Source organism: Cimex lectularius, unplaced genomic scaffold (genome assembly GCF_000648675.2).
Source record: "Cimex lectularius strain Harlan isolate CLEC.00 unplaced genomic scaffold, Clec_2.1 scaffold145, whole genome shotgun sequence".
Classification (NCBI taxonomy): domain Eukaryota; kingdom Metazoa; phylum Arthropoda; class Insecta; order Hemiptera; family Cimicidae; genus Cimex; species Cimex lectularius.
Genome location: NW_019392922.1, coordinates 943,906 through 961,151, shown reverse-complemented (window position 1 = coordinate 961,151; position 17,246 = coordinate 943,906). Strand labels below are relative to the sequence as shown.

Genomic DNA, 17,246 nt, shown 5'->3' with positions numbered 1-17,246 from the left:
GTACAGGTTTACTGATTTATTATATATAATAATAATAAATATTCTTTCAGCCATATCATTGTATTCCGAACGTTTTACAAGGAATAGGATTCTTATTAGCAGAATACGATAAATTTTGTTGTTTGCTGTATTTGGATGTCATATTTTGTGTTTTTTTAATTTATGATCTATATAATATTGCAGATATTGAATTCTTTGGTCAGGTTTTCCGACCAAAATGTTTCGTCCGATTATAGTTTAAACAACAGCTCGTCTATTATCACATTTCCATGCCTAGAGTGCATTCATGAATAATGAGAATATACTTACCTTAATGACTATATTTGCAATACAATAATTGAAGAATAATGATTAAATTAGTGCCTGTGATTGGCTTATATTCAATCCATTTTTATTAGGCTGGAAAATTTTGTTTACTGAACTATTAATAGAATCTAATATTGCTTGAGTTTGTCAGGGGGAGACGCTTGTTTTCATTTGTCTTGGGTTTGATTTCCAGTTTCGCCCTAGGGATTTTTTTCAAACTTTTTACCCTTGATTATTTGGAGATGGTGAGGTGCAGTTGAGTTGCCAACGTTTCGATCTTTGACGGGGTCATCTTCAGGGCCTGGGATTTATAAACATTGTTTAAATTTTACAAATACATGTAGGATGTGAATTTATACAATGCTAGTCATTTTAGATAAAATAAATTAATTTATACAATGATAGAAAATTTTAGATTAAAAAATATATTAATTTATACAATGCTAGAAAATTTTAGATTAAAAAAATTAATTTATACAATGCTAGAAATTTTAGATAAAATAAAAAAATAAAATGAATTTATACAATGCTAAAAAATGTTAGATAAAAAAAAGAATTTAAATTCATTTTTTAATCTAAAATTTTCAAGCATTGTATAAATAATTCTTTTTATATCTAAAATTTTCTATCATTGTATAAATAATTTATTTTAACTAAAATTTTCTAGCATTGTATAAATAATTTTTTTAACTAAAATTTTCTAGCATTGTATAAATTCATTTTATTTATTTTATCTAAAATTTTTGGCATTGTATAAATTAAGAATTTTTTTAATCTAAAATTTTCTAGCGTTGTATAGTCATTTTATTTATTTATTTATTTTATCTAAAATGTCTAGTATTGTATAAATAACTCTTTTTTTTAATCTAAAATTTTCTAGCATTGTATAAATTATTTTTTTAATCTAAAATTTTCTAGCATTGTATAAATTCATTTTTTCACATCCTACATGTATTTGTAAAATTTAAATAATATTTATAAATCACCCCCAAAAAAAGGATATTAATTCATTTTTTAATCAAAAATTTTCTAGCATTGTATAAATTCATTTTTTTAATCTAAAATTTTCTAGCATTGTATAAATTCATTTTTTTAATCTAAAATTTTCTAGCATTGTATAAATTAAGAATTTTTTTAATCTAAAATTTTCGAGCGTTGTATAGTCATTTTATTTATTTTATCTAAAATGTCTAGCATTGTATAAATTCATTTTTTCACATCCTGCATGTATTTGTACAATTAAACAATGTTTATAAATCCCAGGCCCTGAAGATGATCTCAATAAAGATCGAAACGTTGGCATGAAAAGGAAATGTTTTTCTAAAACGTACGTCACACCAGACCGCATCTCACGATCTCCAAATAATCATTGGCTAACGGTCACTAAACACCACACACTTTTTACCTTTTTTTTCCCCATTTGGGTTCCATTGAGTATATTTTTATGGATTTAAAAAATTTAATTATTTTATTATATGTTGTATAGGAGCTCTGTACTTATCATTCCGTAAGAAAATCAAGTTTCCATATGGACCAGAGTGTTTCTGTTATTGTATCATGTAATTCCAGGACCGTCCAGCACTTTCTTTACCTGACAGTCAGTCGAAAAAGGCGTTGAGGCTTTGGTCATTATTTGCCCTATCACGGAGTAGGCGACACCGTGACACGAAATTAATTGCGATTTGAGAAACCGTTTACGCCTGGAACGTTTCAGGATCGCCGACTCCTGAATTGAAAGGGAACCAGTTTCAAACGCAATTAAGACTGTAAACGATTAATCTTATTTTTTCCTCACTCGGATTTTATTTACTGTTCAAATAAACGTAGATAATTAAGAACTTTGGTTTCGGTTATGACTGTAAGAGTACAATAGAAACATTTTTACAGTGTTTCAATAATTCTTCTGAGAACAATGCTGCGTGTTTTATGCTCCGTCGTTCACCCATTTTCCAATTTAAACCCTTTTCACCGATGAGTCAAAGGATAACGGCCGTGACAGGATTGAGACCATTGTTCGACGATTTCCGGATGCCGAAGCCGGTAAAAGGCAGACTTTCTTTCCAGCAGCCTTTGAAGAATCGCGGCGTTGTAAAAATTTATGCCGGCGGCTTTGGGATGCGCCGACGATCCATGCCGCGGTGAAACAATGCCCGGATCGAATCGATTCTCGTACCTTGCGTGTAAAAGCCAATCGGAGAGAATTCACTCTGCGGCAGGACTCCCAAATGAATATTTCCGGGCCCGGGGTTTAAGAAAAGAACGGTTTCCAATAAAAGTTTATTTATACAAAAAAAGACGATTACAACATTTTTTTTCTTTCTCTCTGCCGTCTAAGCTCGTTTCGTCTTGGGGGCTGCAGTCAACATCCACATAAACTGCAGTCTAAAATCTGTAATAAAAAAAAATATTTTAGGAATAATCGCAATTCTAACAAACAATATATTATATCCATTATATTTAGTGGTCTATTGACCAAATTACTTCTTTCAATTAATTAAACTTTTTATGTAAAGTTTTGGTTGAAATGAAAAAGTTAGTGTCTCGAGCGGGATTCGAACCCAATGATAGTTGAAAAATGGCAAAAAGGAGGGAAAATTCAAAGTTGAGATGGGGAGTTGGTGCCCTAGTGGTAGTAGTCACGATAGCACAAGTGGTTAGAGCAGCGGCGTATTCAGCCGGAGGTCGTGGGTTCGAATCCCGCTCGTGACACTAACTTTTTCATTATATATTATTAAATCAACTTTGATTCAAAAATACATAATTAAAAACATAACAATTCTTGTAAAAATATTTTGGCAGCCAGTTCATAGCACGAGTAATGTTAACAAAATGTTCACAAACCTACACTACCGAAAACAAAATTATGAACTATAAAGCAAACAAATTATAGCCTTGATTTGTACAAACGTATTTCGGTCCGGCCATGTTTTAATGTATTTTCCTGATGTGCTTATTGCCGATTAAATCTAATTGATTTTTTACAATTTATGAAAATTTGTTAGATAATCTGTAGATATTAAATGGAAAAAACGCAGGCAAAAGTTTCAGAAATGGCAGGAGTCAAGCGACTTGCCTCTCCCTCCTTATATCCCTGACTTCAAATGGATGACCAATACCAGCTATTGATTCTGTTGTTTTACACTTTATAAAAATATGTTGGATAATTTGATATAACATGCAAAAGTGCAGATGAAAGGTTCAGAAATGGTATGAGTCAGACGAGTTGCCTCTCCCTGCTTATACCCTGACGTCAAAGGATAACCAGTACTAGCTACTGTTCGGTTGTTTTACACTTTATAAAAATATATTGGATAATTTGATATTACATGCAAAAAGTGCAGGTGGAAGGTTCAGAAATGGTATGAGTCAAACGACTTGCATCTCCCTGCTTATAACCCTGACTTCAAATGGATGACCAATACCAGCTACTGATTCTGTTGTTTTACACTTTATACAAAGTTGTTGGATAATTTGGTGTTAGTAAATGCCAAAAATGCAGGTGAACGTCTCAGAAATGGTATAAGTCATGCGACTTGCCTCTCCCTGCTTATAACCCTGACTTCAAATGGATGACCAATACCAGTTTTTGATTCTGTTGTTTTACACTTTATACAAATTTGTTGGATAATTTGATGTTAGGAAATGCAAAAAGTGCAGGTGAAAGTCTCAGAAATGATATGTAATGCGACTTGCCTCTCCCTGCTTATACCCTAACGCTAATGTTGGAAAATGAAAAATACTGATTTATGTACTGAAAAGTAAACCGCATTTATTAGCATTTAAATTAATAATTCGTGTTCAAAAAATTGTACGGGGGGGTTATTTGTTTAAGGTCAAAATTATCTCGAAGAAGCTCGTATTGGGTCCGCTCAGTCTTGCTGTATTTGATCACTTTACCACAATTGGTAAGCATTATTACAACGATCAAAGGTTCGATCTAGTGAGAACATTATGCAAATATAAGACAAAGTTGCTTTTATTTAACATCTTGAACCATTGAGAAGGTGGGGTCCGCTTAGTCTCGCTTTATTTGATCAAAGGGTTTCAGAATAATGCGAATTTTAAATGCAATTAAATGTATTATAGATTCGATCTAGTTAGACTTTTATTTAAATATATGTCTAGGTTTCTTTTATTTAGGAGTGTTGTTTTGAGAAGGTGGGTCCGTCTCGTCTCGGTGTATTTGATCAAACATCTCACAATTTAACTGATTATTAAGCCTCAATGTAGCAGCCAAGTGCAAATTAATAAGGTCGTTACTTAAACGTAAGTTAAGATTGTTTTATTTTTATTTAACAGCTTCGACCTTGAAAAGTTGGGTCCGCTTAGTCTCGCTGTATTAGATCAGACATTGTACAGTATAAATCGACAGTTCAGTGCAAATAAAAATATTAAAGTACGATCTAGTGAGATCTTTATGAGAAGATGGGTCCGTTTAGTCTTCCTTTATTTGATTCTACGTGTTTCGATCTGTTTAACGCGATTGGTAATATGTATGGAAATATTTCTTTAAATATAAGCCCAGGTTTGTTTTATTTATTTCGACTGTTGAGTAGGTTTGTCCGCATGGTCTCGCTATATTTTCCAAATTCCTTAACAGTTTAACGGGCTATGGGGTGTTAAAAGAAAGATCAAAAGGTCGAACTTGAAGAATACGAACGTTGAGTCGGTGGCCGCCCCGGTTTAGGCGTTGACACGGTGCTTATCACTGTAAGGTAAAGGTCCCGGGTTCGAATCTAGCGGACATACTAACAAATGGGCGTTAAAAAAAAAAAAAAAAAAAACCGGTACCCCGAGGGTTGCCTATAACCTCTGCTGTTGTGAACCCTCATAAAAAATAAATAAATAAACAAAAAATAAATAAAATAAAATGTGTGGTGATTAGTGATCGTTAATCGATATTTATTTAGAAATCGTGAGATGCGGTCTGGTGTGATGTAGGATTCAGAAAAACATTTTCTTTATTGTCCCAACGTTTCGATCTTTATTGAGATCATCTTCAGGGCTCAATACCGTCACACCAGACCGCATCTCACGATTTCTAAATAAATAAAATAAAATGTGGGTCCGCTTATTATCGTTTTATTTGGTCTTGTTTCCATTCTATATAGAATGATCATTGTGATAATAATGATTTTTAATCAAATACAAAAAGGGGCGTCGGTGGCCGCAACGGTTTAGGCGTTGAAACGGCGCTCATCACTGTAAATTAGAGGTCCCGGGTTCGAATCCCAGCGGCCCTGCATTCGAGCCCGACATACTTACAAATGGGCTGTTTTTTCCAAAACACGGGGCACCCCGAGGGTTGATAAAAAAATAAATAAATAAAATTAAAAAAAAATCAAATACAACCGATTATCAAGTTCGAACAGATGGCTGACAAAATAAGATTGGTCCGCTTATTTTCGCTTCTTTTCACCCTGCCAGTCGTTCCATCGGCAAAATTTTTATCAGAATATAGGCCAAGGTTGTTTTTTTCCAAACAATTTTTTTTCAACAATTTCCATCTTTGGTATTTTAGCTCTGTTTGATCAGTTTCATGTGATAAAATTGAAAAAATAATAAATTAAAATTAGCCAAGGTTCTTTTTTAAACCAATTTGGACCGTTGACAAGGTGAGTCTGGTAATTTCTTCTATTTGGTTGTTTTTAATTTCCTGCAATGCTCAGTGACTGTTTTTGAACTATAAAATCCTTAGTTTCGTTTGATTATTAAAAAATAATATCGGTTTTTTGTATATCTAATCTATAAATAACAAGGGAAAGCATTTTTGAGATACGATATTGTCATATTCGGTTAAAAGGGGCCACAGACAATATTCTAGATATCGAGTATGTCACTATTGTGATGAAGACTTAGCTTCTGAAATCGTCGTGTGATAGGTTAATATCCTTTGTGTTGAGGCAGTCGATTGTTTTAAGCCGTCATCAGTATCAGAGGCTAAGGTTTATCGAGGCAATTGTGGTGTCAGTCAAGACGGAGAAAGGAAAAGGCGGTGTTTATGCGATGGGCATCTTAGTCCGCCAGTTTGAAAAAATCTTGTCGCGTTTCGAAAAAGGACATAAAATATCAATTATCCGCAGCCGTGGGTCTCGTGTTTCCGTGGATTACATACAATTGCTTCTAGGCTTGTCAAAGCAGATCTTCTGTGACGGAGTTGAAGTAAAGAAAAATTTCACCAGGCAGTTTGACGTTTATGTAAAATATTTCGTTTTGTAATTTGACTTTTAAGTCGGTTACTTCCGTCTGTATCTGAACAGGGAGAATTCCGTTTTTAATTGTGAGGACATTTTCTGTAGAATATGTCCGGTGGCCGGCAAGGTAGCCGTTTCGAACCGTCCTTATTATCTATTGTCTCCCCTCTTCCCGTCGGTGCCATCGGCCATGTCATCTCGAAACGTTTGTGGGCGGAGGATAGAAACTGGGAGAAAGCGGAGTTTTTCACTTGCCAGCCTTCCATCCCATTGTGCCAGTGGCCGAGTGGGCCGGTCCACATTCCACGGGCCCAGTCCTCATTCAGGACGTCCACATTTCGACCGTCCGTGTCAAGGGAACTGGTCCGGCCGACGGGTCGCTCGAAATCAGTCCGGTGTAACGGGCGAAAAAAATGGGATTTCGGCTGGAGAATTAAAAAAAAAAAAAAAATAGAAATACGGACCCGGCCGTTCCCGAAATGCCACTCGGCTCCTTTGAACGGCCACGCGACAGGATTAATATTTTATTAATTTTTACGACATGAAACCTTCCCAAGGAGCTAGGAATAGTTTTAACAACTCCGTACATTTTTTCTGAATTTTTTACTTCATTCAAACGCTGTAGCATTACTCCGAATAATCGTAATATGATGATAATATAAAAATATCATCGAAAGATGAAAATCGTAAACAAAATAGTATGCGCAGTGTGAATGCACAATTGGTTCTATGGACAAAAAAAGTATATTTTGTAGACAAAATTGGTCCCAAGGAAGTCCAGCCTTATTGCCATTGGTAATGGTAGATCTCCTAGGATGCTACTCATAATGTGCTATGACCGGCAATGTTATGTAGATAACATAGTCACAACAATCAGAGGCAAATTGGACCAGCCTTTGTTTTTTATTTTTTTTTTTTTTACGAGGGTTCTCAACAGCAGAGGTTATATCAACCCTCGCGGTGCCGTTGTTTTTGAAAAAAAAGCCCATTTGTGTGTGTGTCCAGGGCCGCTGGATTCGAACCCGGGACCTTTACCTTACAGTGATGAGTGCCGTGTCAACGCCTAAATCGTTGTGGCTGCCGACGCCCAACGAGGCTTTGTTAAAACTGAAATGATTCCAGGATAAAGGTTTAAACGTAAACCTCCCAAAAAGCAATACTTTTGCCATTCATCAGGAAAAAGAAGCCCAATCTTCTCAACCTAGAAATGAAGACTTCCAAAGAAGTCCTATAAAGTCCACTTCAAAAAAAAAAAAACGCAACTTCAAAAACAGTTCGTTTCCACAAAGATACAAACCTATCACATAACCTAAGAAAAAATAGAAAACTCAATTTGTAATCAAGAAATTGTAGCTACATCGATTTAGACAGAGCATGTGACAACACCTCGTATGAATAGATCAAATCTACAAATAAAGGAATAGAACGATCAATATTGGATCAAAACATGCTATTGGGTTGTCCGGAAAATAATGCAGGATTTTGGTATTAAACAAAAAAAAGAAACTAGTTACTTTAAAGCAATGTTCTTTAATCAAAATAATTTCCCATACTCTCAATACATTTCTCCCAACGTGTTGGTAACTTATTAATTTCCGTCTGAGTAGAATTCAGAATTTTAGAATTGATAAAGTCAATAAATGCATTTTCCAGTTCCGTTTGATTTTTGAATATTATGTGTTGTAAGTAGTGGTNATCAATCCACTGGTTCAAAAATCTTAAATTTTAAGCTGAAATAATGATGGTGTAAAAATCTCCCTCAAAGGCAACAATTTGGCCATAGAACCATCGACAATGGATCACACCAAGCTAATTAGCCGAAAAAACTTACAAGACTACCAACGATAGGCTACGCCCAAGGTGTACTATTTCCAATAAGGCCACTGGTTCAAAAAGCTAAATTTTAAGCTGAAATAGTAATAGTATATGAATACTTAACCCCTAAAGGCAAAAATTTGGCAATAGAAGTCGATCACACCAAGCTAATTAGCCGAAAAAACTTACAAGCCAACCAACGATAGGCTACGCTCAAGGTGTACTATTTCCAATAAGGCCACTGGTTCAAAAAGCTAAATTTTAAGCTGAAATAGTAATAGTCTATGAATATTTAACCCCCGAAGGCAAAAATTTGGCAATAGAAGTCGATCACACCAAGCTAATTAGCCGAAAAAACTTACAAGCCAACCAACGATAGGCTACCATCAAGGTGTACTATTTCAAATCAGATCACTGGTTCGAAAAGCTAAATTTTAAGCTGAAATATTTATATTATATGAATCTTTAAACCCTCAAACGCAACAGTTGTGCCATTCACCAGGAAAAAAGATCAAATATTCCAACTCTCACTCTGCGAAACCAAGACTGAAAACATTTGATATTTGCCAACGAAGGAGAACTGTACGTTAGCACGTTTGATAATTTTTATAACGGGAAATCTTCTTGTCTTTTCAACTCTTGTAAATAAAACTGAATAGTCCGACGTGTCTCGAGGCAAGAAAGTGGTGAAAAGGAATTGTTTTCTTCAAAACTATCGCCGGCAGTTAAAGTTGTTTGTTGGCCGGTTGTAAAAAGTAAGAGAACCGGAGGCCTTGATAAAAACGTCCGTCGATAAATCTTCTCCAGCGACAACGGGTTTTTATGCTTTCCTCGGCAAAACTTCTGGATTTTCCACTTCGAGATTCCTACAAGGTGCCCATTTTTTTGTATTAAAAATGTTTACGATGCATTAAGTAATATTCGTAGAAACTTTAAGGAAATTTGCTATCAGTATGTGTTATTGATTATCCTAGAAATTTTTTTTTTTGTTTTGTAACTTATTTGGAAAGAATTGTTAAAATGTTTAAAACAATGTGGCGTCGGACATCGATCAGCTTTTGGGGCCACCACGAAGCGGAAATTTTGCGGGGGCATGTAAATTTATGTTATGCGGTTATGCGATAGACAATGTTCCCTATGTACTCGGGATGACACGTGGCTCGGTTCAGACGGAAGTTTTAAATAAACAACGATTTACCTGATGGGTGTTAGGATTGAATAAAGTAGCTAACTCTCTGCTGATTAGCTGACAGCGAATTAATTCCCGGCGAGCAGCCTGTTTCCAATTCTCGATATGAATTCTCGGCCAACTCTGTGGGCGTTTAATTAGCTCTCCATTCGCGAAATCGGGCATAAAATATCAATACTTATCGGGGGTAACTGGAAGCCCTTCTATAAAAAATGGGTCCGGCTAGTCTCGCTGTTGAACATTGGCGAAATGTGTTAGTACTAACCGATTCAACTCCATCATTAAATATTTAGAGATTTTTATTTAATCATTCGTCGGCATGAAAAGGAGTTAGTAAGAGTTATAGAAACAAATAGATACATATTTAGATACTGCTTAGAGAGAGAGAGAGAGAGAGAGAGAGAGAGAGAGAGAGAGAGAGATTGAGAGAGAGAGAAAGTGAGAGAGTGAGAGAGGGGGGTGAGTGTGTGTGTGTGTGTGTGTGTGTGTCTCTTTCTCTCTCTCTCTCTCTCTCTCTCTCTCTCTCTCTCTCTCTCTCTGTGTGTGTGTGTGTGTGTGTGTGTGTGTGTGTGTGTGTGTGAATGAGAGAGAGAGAGAGAGAGAGTGTGAGAAGGAGAGAGATTGAGAGAGAGACAGACAGACGCAGATGAAGAGTAAATTGTGAGACGGGACAGCTAGAAAAATATTGGAAATATATACAATGTTTTGCTTGTTGCATTTGAAAGCTCATCATGATCGATAGAAATCACAAGAAGAATAGAAAGAGCGACTGTGGGAGACGAGAGAGAGAGGCAGAAAGCAGGCGGACAGTCACATAGTTAACTAGAAAACAATATTGGAAAAATATATATAATACTGCTAGTTGTTTTTCAAAACACGTCATCATCGATGGTAAACAAATGAGATAAAAAGATAGATAGAGGAGAGACAGAGATATATAAAGAATAAGAGAGAGGAAAGAAGAGGAAAAGATAGAGATAGAGTAAGATTGGAGAGAGAGAGAGAGAGAGAGAGAGAGAGAGAGAGAGAGAGAGAGAGTGATCGTGTGCGTGTGGCAGACAAAATGTGAGGGAGAAGGAGATCGTGTGCGTGTGACAGAGAAAATGTGAGGGAGAAGAAACAAAAAGAGACATATTATGTAGAGAAAAAGGTCGGGAAAGATAGAAGATGAGAACAGAAAAGCTATAGTTGATTGAGAAAGAGAGGGAAAACATCGAGCTTTTAAATATTTAATCGTTGTTTCTGCCAGTGCTTCATCACCGACGGAAATGAGAAAAAGGCTTCAGCAAAAGAACCCAGTGGCAATAATTGCCATTCAGAATGGTATGCAAACGTTAGATTGGAATTTTGTTCAACCACGAACAGAACCCCGAAAAGCAGCTTAGACCAAGCAGTCTTAAGTTGTTTTCAGTGTGAAGAATTTTCGTGCTGTTTTGTTTTGACTTATCCTCCACTTATAAATAGCCTGGGTTGTCATAAGTCTTTTCAAATATAGCCGTCTGTTATCTTCACTGTTATCAACCAAGTCCTTCCTTTATTTCGACGTTCTATTCATACTGTTCCTTTCGACCTATTGTTACCCAGGGTATCTTCACCCGGCCGGTGGAGGCGCATTATCTACGACTCCCGCAACGATTTGTCTAAGCCCAACAGAGGCCGAAGATTCTATCTGACTGGTTATTAATGACTATTTTTCACTGGGCCGGTACCCCCGGTATATAATTGATTAAAAATCCTCGAACAAACGGATTCGCCCGTGGACACAGGGAACCGGTCGAGAATAATAACACTTGCCCGAAGGGAGGGGGAGAAGAATTACAAGAAAAAAACCTTATATTTCTTCCAAATTAATTATTTTCCTGTCAGAGGTGTGTATCAAAGATGATCGCCGTTATTCTTCCACGGTTAAACGGCCGAAAAGCGCGGACAGGCGGACCAGGTGGCCGTTGAATCTGCGACTTCCGTTTTCGGCCTAAACGAACGTTGATCATTTTTGACTAATCCCGCCAACAGACCGAGCATAAATCCTAAGCCAGGTGATCCAGTTTAACCACAGAATCTTTCATCTACTTAAATCCATTTAGGTCATCATGGTCAATTGACTAAGTTACTTCTTCCAATCAATTAATTAATTGAAAATGTCAAAAAGAGGGAAAATTAGAAATGTTGTAGGTGTAGATGGAAAGTTGGTGTCCGAGAGGATCGAGTCACGATACCTCAAGTGGTAGAGCAGCGGCGTATTTTGCCGAAGGTCATAGGTTCGAATCCCGCTCGTGACACTGACTTTTTATCTCAACCAAGACCTTACACAGAAAGAATAATTAATTTCATACCACGTTTAAATTCGTCATTGTCCAACCATGTAACTCTTCTGATGGGATTCGGGGTTGAATTATCGGATGTAATAAACATTTTTCCCCGTTCAAAGAACCAGCCCGTTGCGATGATAACCTCAATATTACCTTCAATATAAAATTAAATCAAAAGCAAAATAAAGCCATGAAGAACAAAGGTTTTCAAAAAATTGATAGTAAGCCTGAAGTAAGTTCACTAAATAGGAACTGACATTATCAATTGCTTCGGATTGACACCTGATAAGAAATGAACTATTATGATTTAAATCTCATTCTAAGAAGCTGATCTCGATAAAGAAAAGTAAAAAAAATGTTTTTCCGGAACTACATCACACCAGACAGCATCTCATGATTTCTGAATAATCTAAGAAGCAACTTGCGCCTCTTGACGAAAGTTAATCACTTTTAACCAAAACCCGTTAGCCCAATTCTGAGATGGTACACAGCAGAGTCACTAGTTAGCTCAGAACCCATTAAATAAACACAGAGACTTCTATTCAATTAGTGCAGATCGATGCAGGAAAAACAGCATCCAGGAATAGAACTATCTACTTCTTTCATACATATGTTGATACATGATGAGGAATTTTTTATGGCGCTTCATATTCGTCGTAATCAATTTCTTGTTTAATTTTAGTCTCTGAACTAATCTGCAACTAGATTTCTGCTGACGCCTATAATGTGAAGATCCCTGGTCATAAGTATGGTATGGTATGGTGGAAAAGGATACTAGGAAGCGGGGTTTGTATTCCCAGGCACTTCAGCCTTCTGGCTTATCATACGTTCCTAGTTCCTTAGTTCAGTCAATAGAATCAATCCTTCTTCTTAGAAGTATCAGTTCATTGACTGTTGCTGCTGCAATTTGATTCCCTAAGTCTTTTCCGTACGTTAGGTTAAACCTCCATTGAGCTGTTGGTTCGCATTCGAAGATGATATTAGTAGCTGTTTCCTCATTCCATAATCTGCAAATGGGATCATCGCTGAATATACCCATGTTGTGTAGATGTTTTCTCATATGCCAGTGACCTCCAATTGCAGCAGTGTTTTTGCCAGTCTCGGTGAGGGTTGTTTCATCATAAGTTTACAATGTCTAGCACCGCTAGAGTTTATTCACTTCTCTTTTGTTTTGTTTGGATCCATTCTGCGATGGTGCGATTCTATATTAGTTTTAGTTATCCCAAGTTCAAGGCCTATGTATGGTTTTGCAGATCCTCCTATGGCCAGTCTGTCTTCTTTACCCAAAATTACCCTGTGCTCTGGCACCCAAGATATCATGAGGTTGTTGTGTTTCCCCAGGTTTTGGAGATTTTGGATGCGTTCACTGACTAATTTTGATGTGATTTTTTTACATGCTAATGCTTTAATGGCTCCTTGGCTATCAGATCTTATGAGGATTTTTTTGCCAGTGTAACCTCTTTTAAGATTTTCCAGGACATGTATTTCTGCTTGAAAGACCGAAGTGTACTTCCCTAATGAATTTGATTCCTCATGTTTTGGGCTTGTACAGAAAACGCCTGTTGCGGTCTCTTCGTTTGTTTTGGAGCCATCTGTGTACCATATCATTGTATCTGATGCTCCCCTATGTTCTTCCTCTCGTTTATAGTCCATTGAGACTTTATAGGAAGTTGTGAATATTGTTTCCGGGATCATATAATCAGTTCCCATTTCTAATAATGGGTGTCTGATGTTGTTGATTATGGTTGTATGCCCGACTTGTTTAGTTCTTTTCCAATTTAATTGCTTCTGGAGCTTAAGTGAGCTTTTCCTACCCTCTCCTTGTATGAATATTTCCAGTGGAGGTAGGTTTAGCAAAGTTTCTAATGCGTTTGTAGGGGTTGTTCTCATTGCCCCTGTGATGCATAAGTTTGCTAGTCTTTGTATGGTGCCTAATGTTTGAGTAGCTACTTTTTATTGAGCTGGTCATAGCAATATTTTCAGATTATCTAGAAAAAATTTTTTTACCTCCCCTTCTACATGATATACCAGGTCATTTGATCAGCTCATATCATCCAATATAAAATATGTAAAGGATAACACGCAAGAGAATTTTTCGTTATGGTTTGACCAAACAGAGGCGTTTCGCTATTTCTCTAATTTTGAGTGTATAGAAGAATCAGATTGTTCAGATAGAGCTAATATGACTTTGGACTACATTGCCTTGCATTTCTGGTTTGTCAGAAGTGCTTCACAACCTAAATTGTTTGGTCTGTCATTAGTACCAGTTTTATACTCTAACAAGGAATGCTGCTGATGATGCTTTAATGATCAAAAGGTCGGACACGACCAAACCACTCATCACCACGCAGACATCATAGAGACCACGGTGGCTAAGTGGACGCGTAAAGTTCGTATTAGCCACGCGAGCGGTTTTCGGTTCGAATCCGGTCATAACTCATGGAATTTCAATTAGGAGCATACATCGGAATAAGTATTTTAAAATGGTTCAGACCCTTAGTCTACAACACCTCTTTCAGGTTTGAGAACAAGGTAACTCTTATTTTGATACCAACACATAAAGGACACCATGACAATGAAAAGGCGGATGGCCTAGACAAAGAAGGTTCTAATACTGCGTTTGTTGGGCCACAACCGGTATTACCTCACACTATGAACACAGCGCAAGAGAGTATTAATAACTGGGGCATGAAACAATTCCTTAGGGAGTGGAATTTATCCCCCGGACACAGGCAATCGAAAGAGTTTGTTAAGGCGATCAATCCACCAGAATCAAAATGGCTATTCTCAATCTCAAGGAAAGGAATTAGGAGGTATTCTGACGGGCCACTGCACACTGAGAAGACACCTCTTCGTAATGGGTATTTTTTGCCCCTTTTGCCGTTTTTGCTAAATAAAAGAAGAAACGGCAAGGCACTACCTCGCAGAGTGTGATAGGTATGCTAGGTCTAGATTTGAAATGTTTGAAGGAGAGGACATCACCAAATCACTCCCCGAGATAAAATGGTCCAAAATCTTCGGGTTCGTGAACAACTCCAAGAGATTTATGCAGGACACGTGAGCCGACCAAGTCTCGGACCTTTTAGAGATGGGGTACAAGTCTACCCAGGCATTTAACCCCTCGGGTCTTGGTCGCCCACCCTGCATAATATATATATATACAGGGTGAATTGCTACTCGTGCTACAAACTTCTCCAGTAGATTCTTCACCCTAAAATGAACAAAAAAGTTCATATTGTCCATGGTNGAGAATCGGACCATGGACAATATGAACTTTTTTGTTCATTTTAGGGTGAAGAATCTACTGGAGAAGTTTGTAGCACGAGTAGCAATTCACCCTGTATAGTCTACAACAGCCATGGTAGTAGTCTACAGTACCCATGGTAGAGTACATGGTCGGTTTACTTTACCAAAAGGTCTGTACTTCATTGCTACAAGTTTTTCTGCTGGTTTGATAGCCTTGCCTTATCTTCAAATGCCAAAATGATCAAGAACGACCATACGCTCATCAATATCTCATAAACCCGTAAATCCCATACACAACCCCGGAGCAGAGTGGTTAGGGCGTCCATCATCGCTGTGTCCCGCTAGAGGATCTGGGTTCAAATCCTGGGATAGCCCACGGACGGGCATGCCGTTCCAACGGGTACTTGGACGTTAAGCTCTCCTGTACGAGACTTTATTCACTTTTACAAATTTCACTGCTAGTTTGGTCTGCCAGACATGTTTGGCCTTTCCACGTTTTCAAGTCGGATCTAGCGAAGATAACAGACCAAAATCATCAGAAACCACCAAACTACAGGTTCATCATACTGCAATCTCATTGGCCGAGTGGTTAGGGCATAAAAAAACTTGAAATTATTTTAAGTCTCTAAGCCACTTTCCTGCTATTAGGATTACTGTAATTTATTTTTTTTAAATATATTTTATTTGTCCAATTCTACTAAGCAGGAAGTTTTAACGGAACTTTAAACCCGTGTAAACACTAGGTTAAAATTTTTTTTGTTATTTTCTACCAGTAAATTTTATCTTTGTTTTTATGATAAAAAATTCAACATAAAATGTGGATTAATTTAGAAAATTAGAAAATTGAAGACTTTATAGAGAAATGTAGCTCATATTAAGACATTCCGTTTAATCTGAATGATCTCTGATGCATAAACGTTTACGATCATGAAATTATAGTCATTTGTGTTACAATGTGCACCATGCAAACAGTGCTTATATTTACAGTGACAAGTGTTCAGCTCAATATCACTATTCGTCTACACCTTGTTAATATAAAAACCGCGAGAGGAGGCGGACCCAAAGATAAAGGAAGAAACGTCGCAGGTTGATGACCTGGTAGTTGAACGAAATGAGCCATTACTGTCCGACACCGTGTCCGCCTCTGCATTTACTATTTAAGCTTATATATCGATACGCATACAAAGCGAAAATCCACGGACCCAAGGAGGCGATCGAAAACATCTTTCCAGTCGCATACTCAGCCCCCACAGTCCGACATCGACTTTTAAACTGTTATTCCAGGAAATCCAGTCTAGCCAGTTTTTAATAGGAATCGTTCTCATTAATTTCCTCGTGTTTTAAACTTTTATAAAAGAAGCAGAAATAAGACTGGTAAATAAGCGAATGGGCATTCCTTCGTTGTTTTTTCCCCACTAATACGAAGGTAAAGTCCGTTAATGACCTTAAGAGCGTAAAGGTGACGCAAGTGCATTAACGGGCTTGCGGTGGGTCCGATGGGTTGAAAATGAAATATTCTAAGGAAGAAAAAACGTTATTATGCTCGGCTTTCCTTGCGATTACGTATCGATAAGCCACTGTGTCTTTGGCCGTTTCTGCGCGTCCTCGTTATCCGCTGCGTATCGCTCTTGCGTCAGGTTTTCTTTCGTCATATTTCGTGCGAGTCGGCCACGGAGACCGAGACCTCCTTCGATAAATCGCCGGGCTCGACTTTCGTCTCTCCTCGCCCCAGCAAGATTCAGGGTTAGGACGGCTCGTGTGAAAATAAATTAAATAAAACAAAACGAGACCGGATAATTTATCGTCACGAGTGAATTACAGGATAAACTTTGGACTGGTGGATTCAAACTTTATCGTATCATCATTTCCTTCACAACCCCGTGATACCGTGATCCTGTTTCGAGATAGGAACTACTAGGATGCAATGAAGTTCTGTCAGAAAAAAATAACAAAAACATGTAATAGCAAAAAGTAGCAGCAATAAACTAAATAACCACAGAACAGAAAGTACTATAAAGTCTAAAGATTTGCAGACTAGAAATTTATAATTGCCGATATGATTAATGGAACAAATACTATTCCTACTTAGATTACCACAATTACACAGGTACAAGGTAAGATGAAGGAAAAATGAAAAATAATGCTAGTTGACTGACTGATTGAAAAAAAAATTTTTGTTAATTGATA

The 17,246-nt window shown here is 37.1% G+C and overlaps 1 protein-coding gene across 1 annotated transcript in view; it reads right to left on the bottom strand.

Annotated features, from left to right (window-relative positions):
* Window positions 1–2,569: 2,569 nt before the first annotated feature.
* LOC106669168 overlaps window positions 2,570–17,246 on the bottom strand; it is an 86,270-nt gene continuing 71,593 nt past the window's right edge. Inside the window, exon 4 of the mRNA XM_024229323.1 lies at window positions 2,570–2,695. Coding sequence (XP_024085091.1) covers window positions 2,666–2,695 — 30 coding nt within the window. The 3' untranslated portion in view covers window positions 2,570–2,665. The remainder of the gene's footprint in view (window positions 2,696–17,246) is intronic.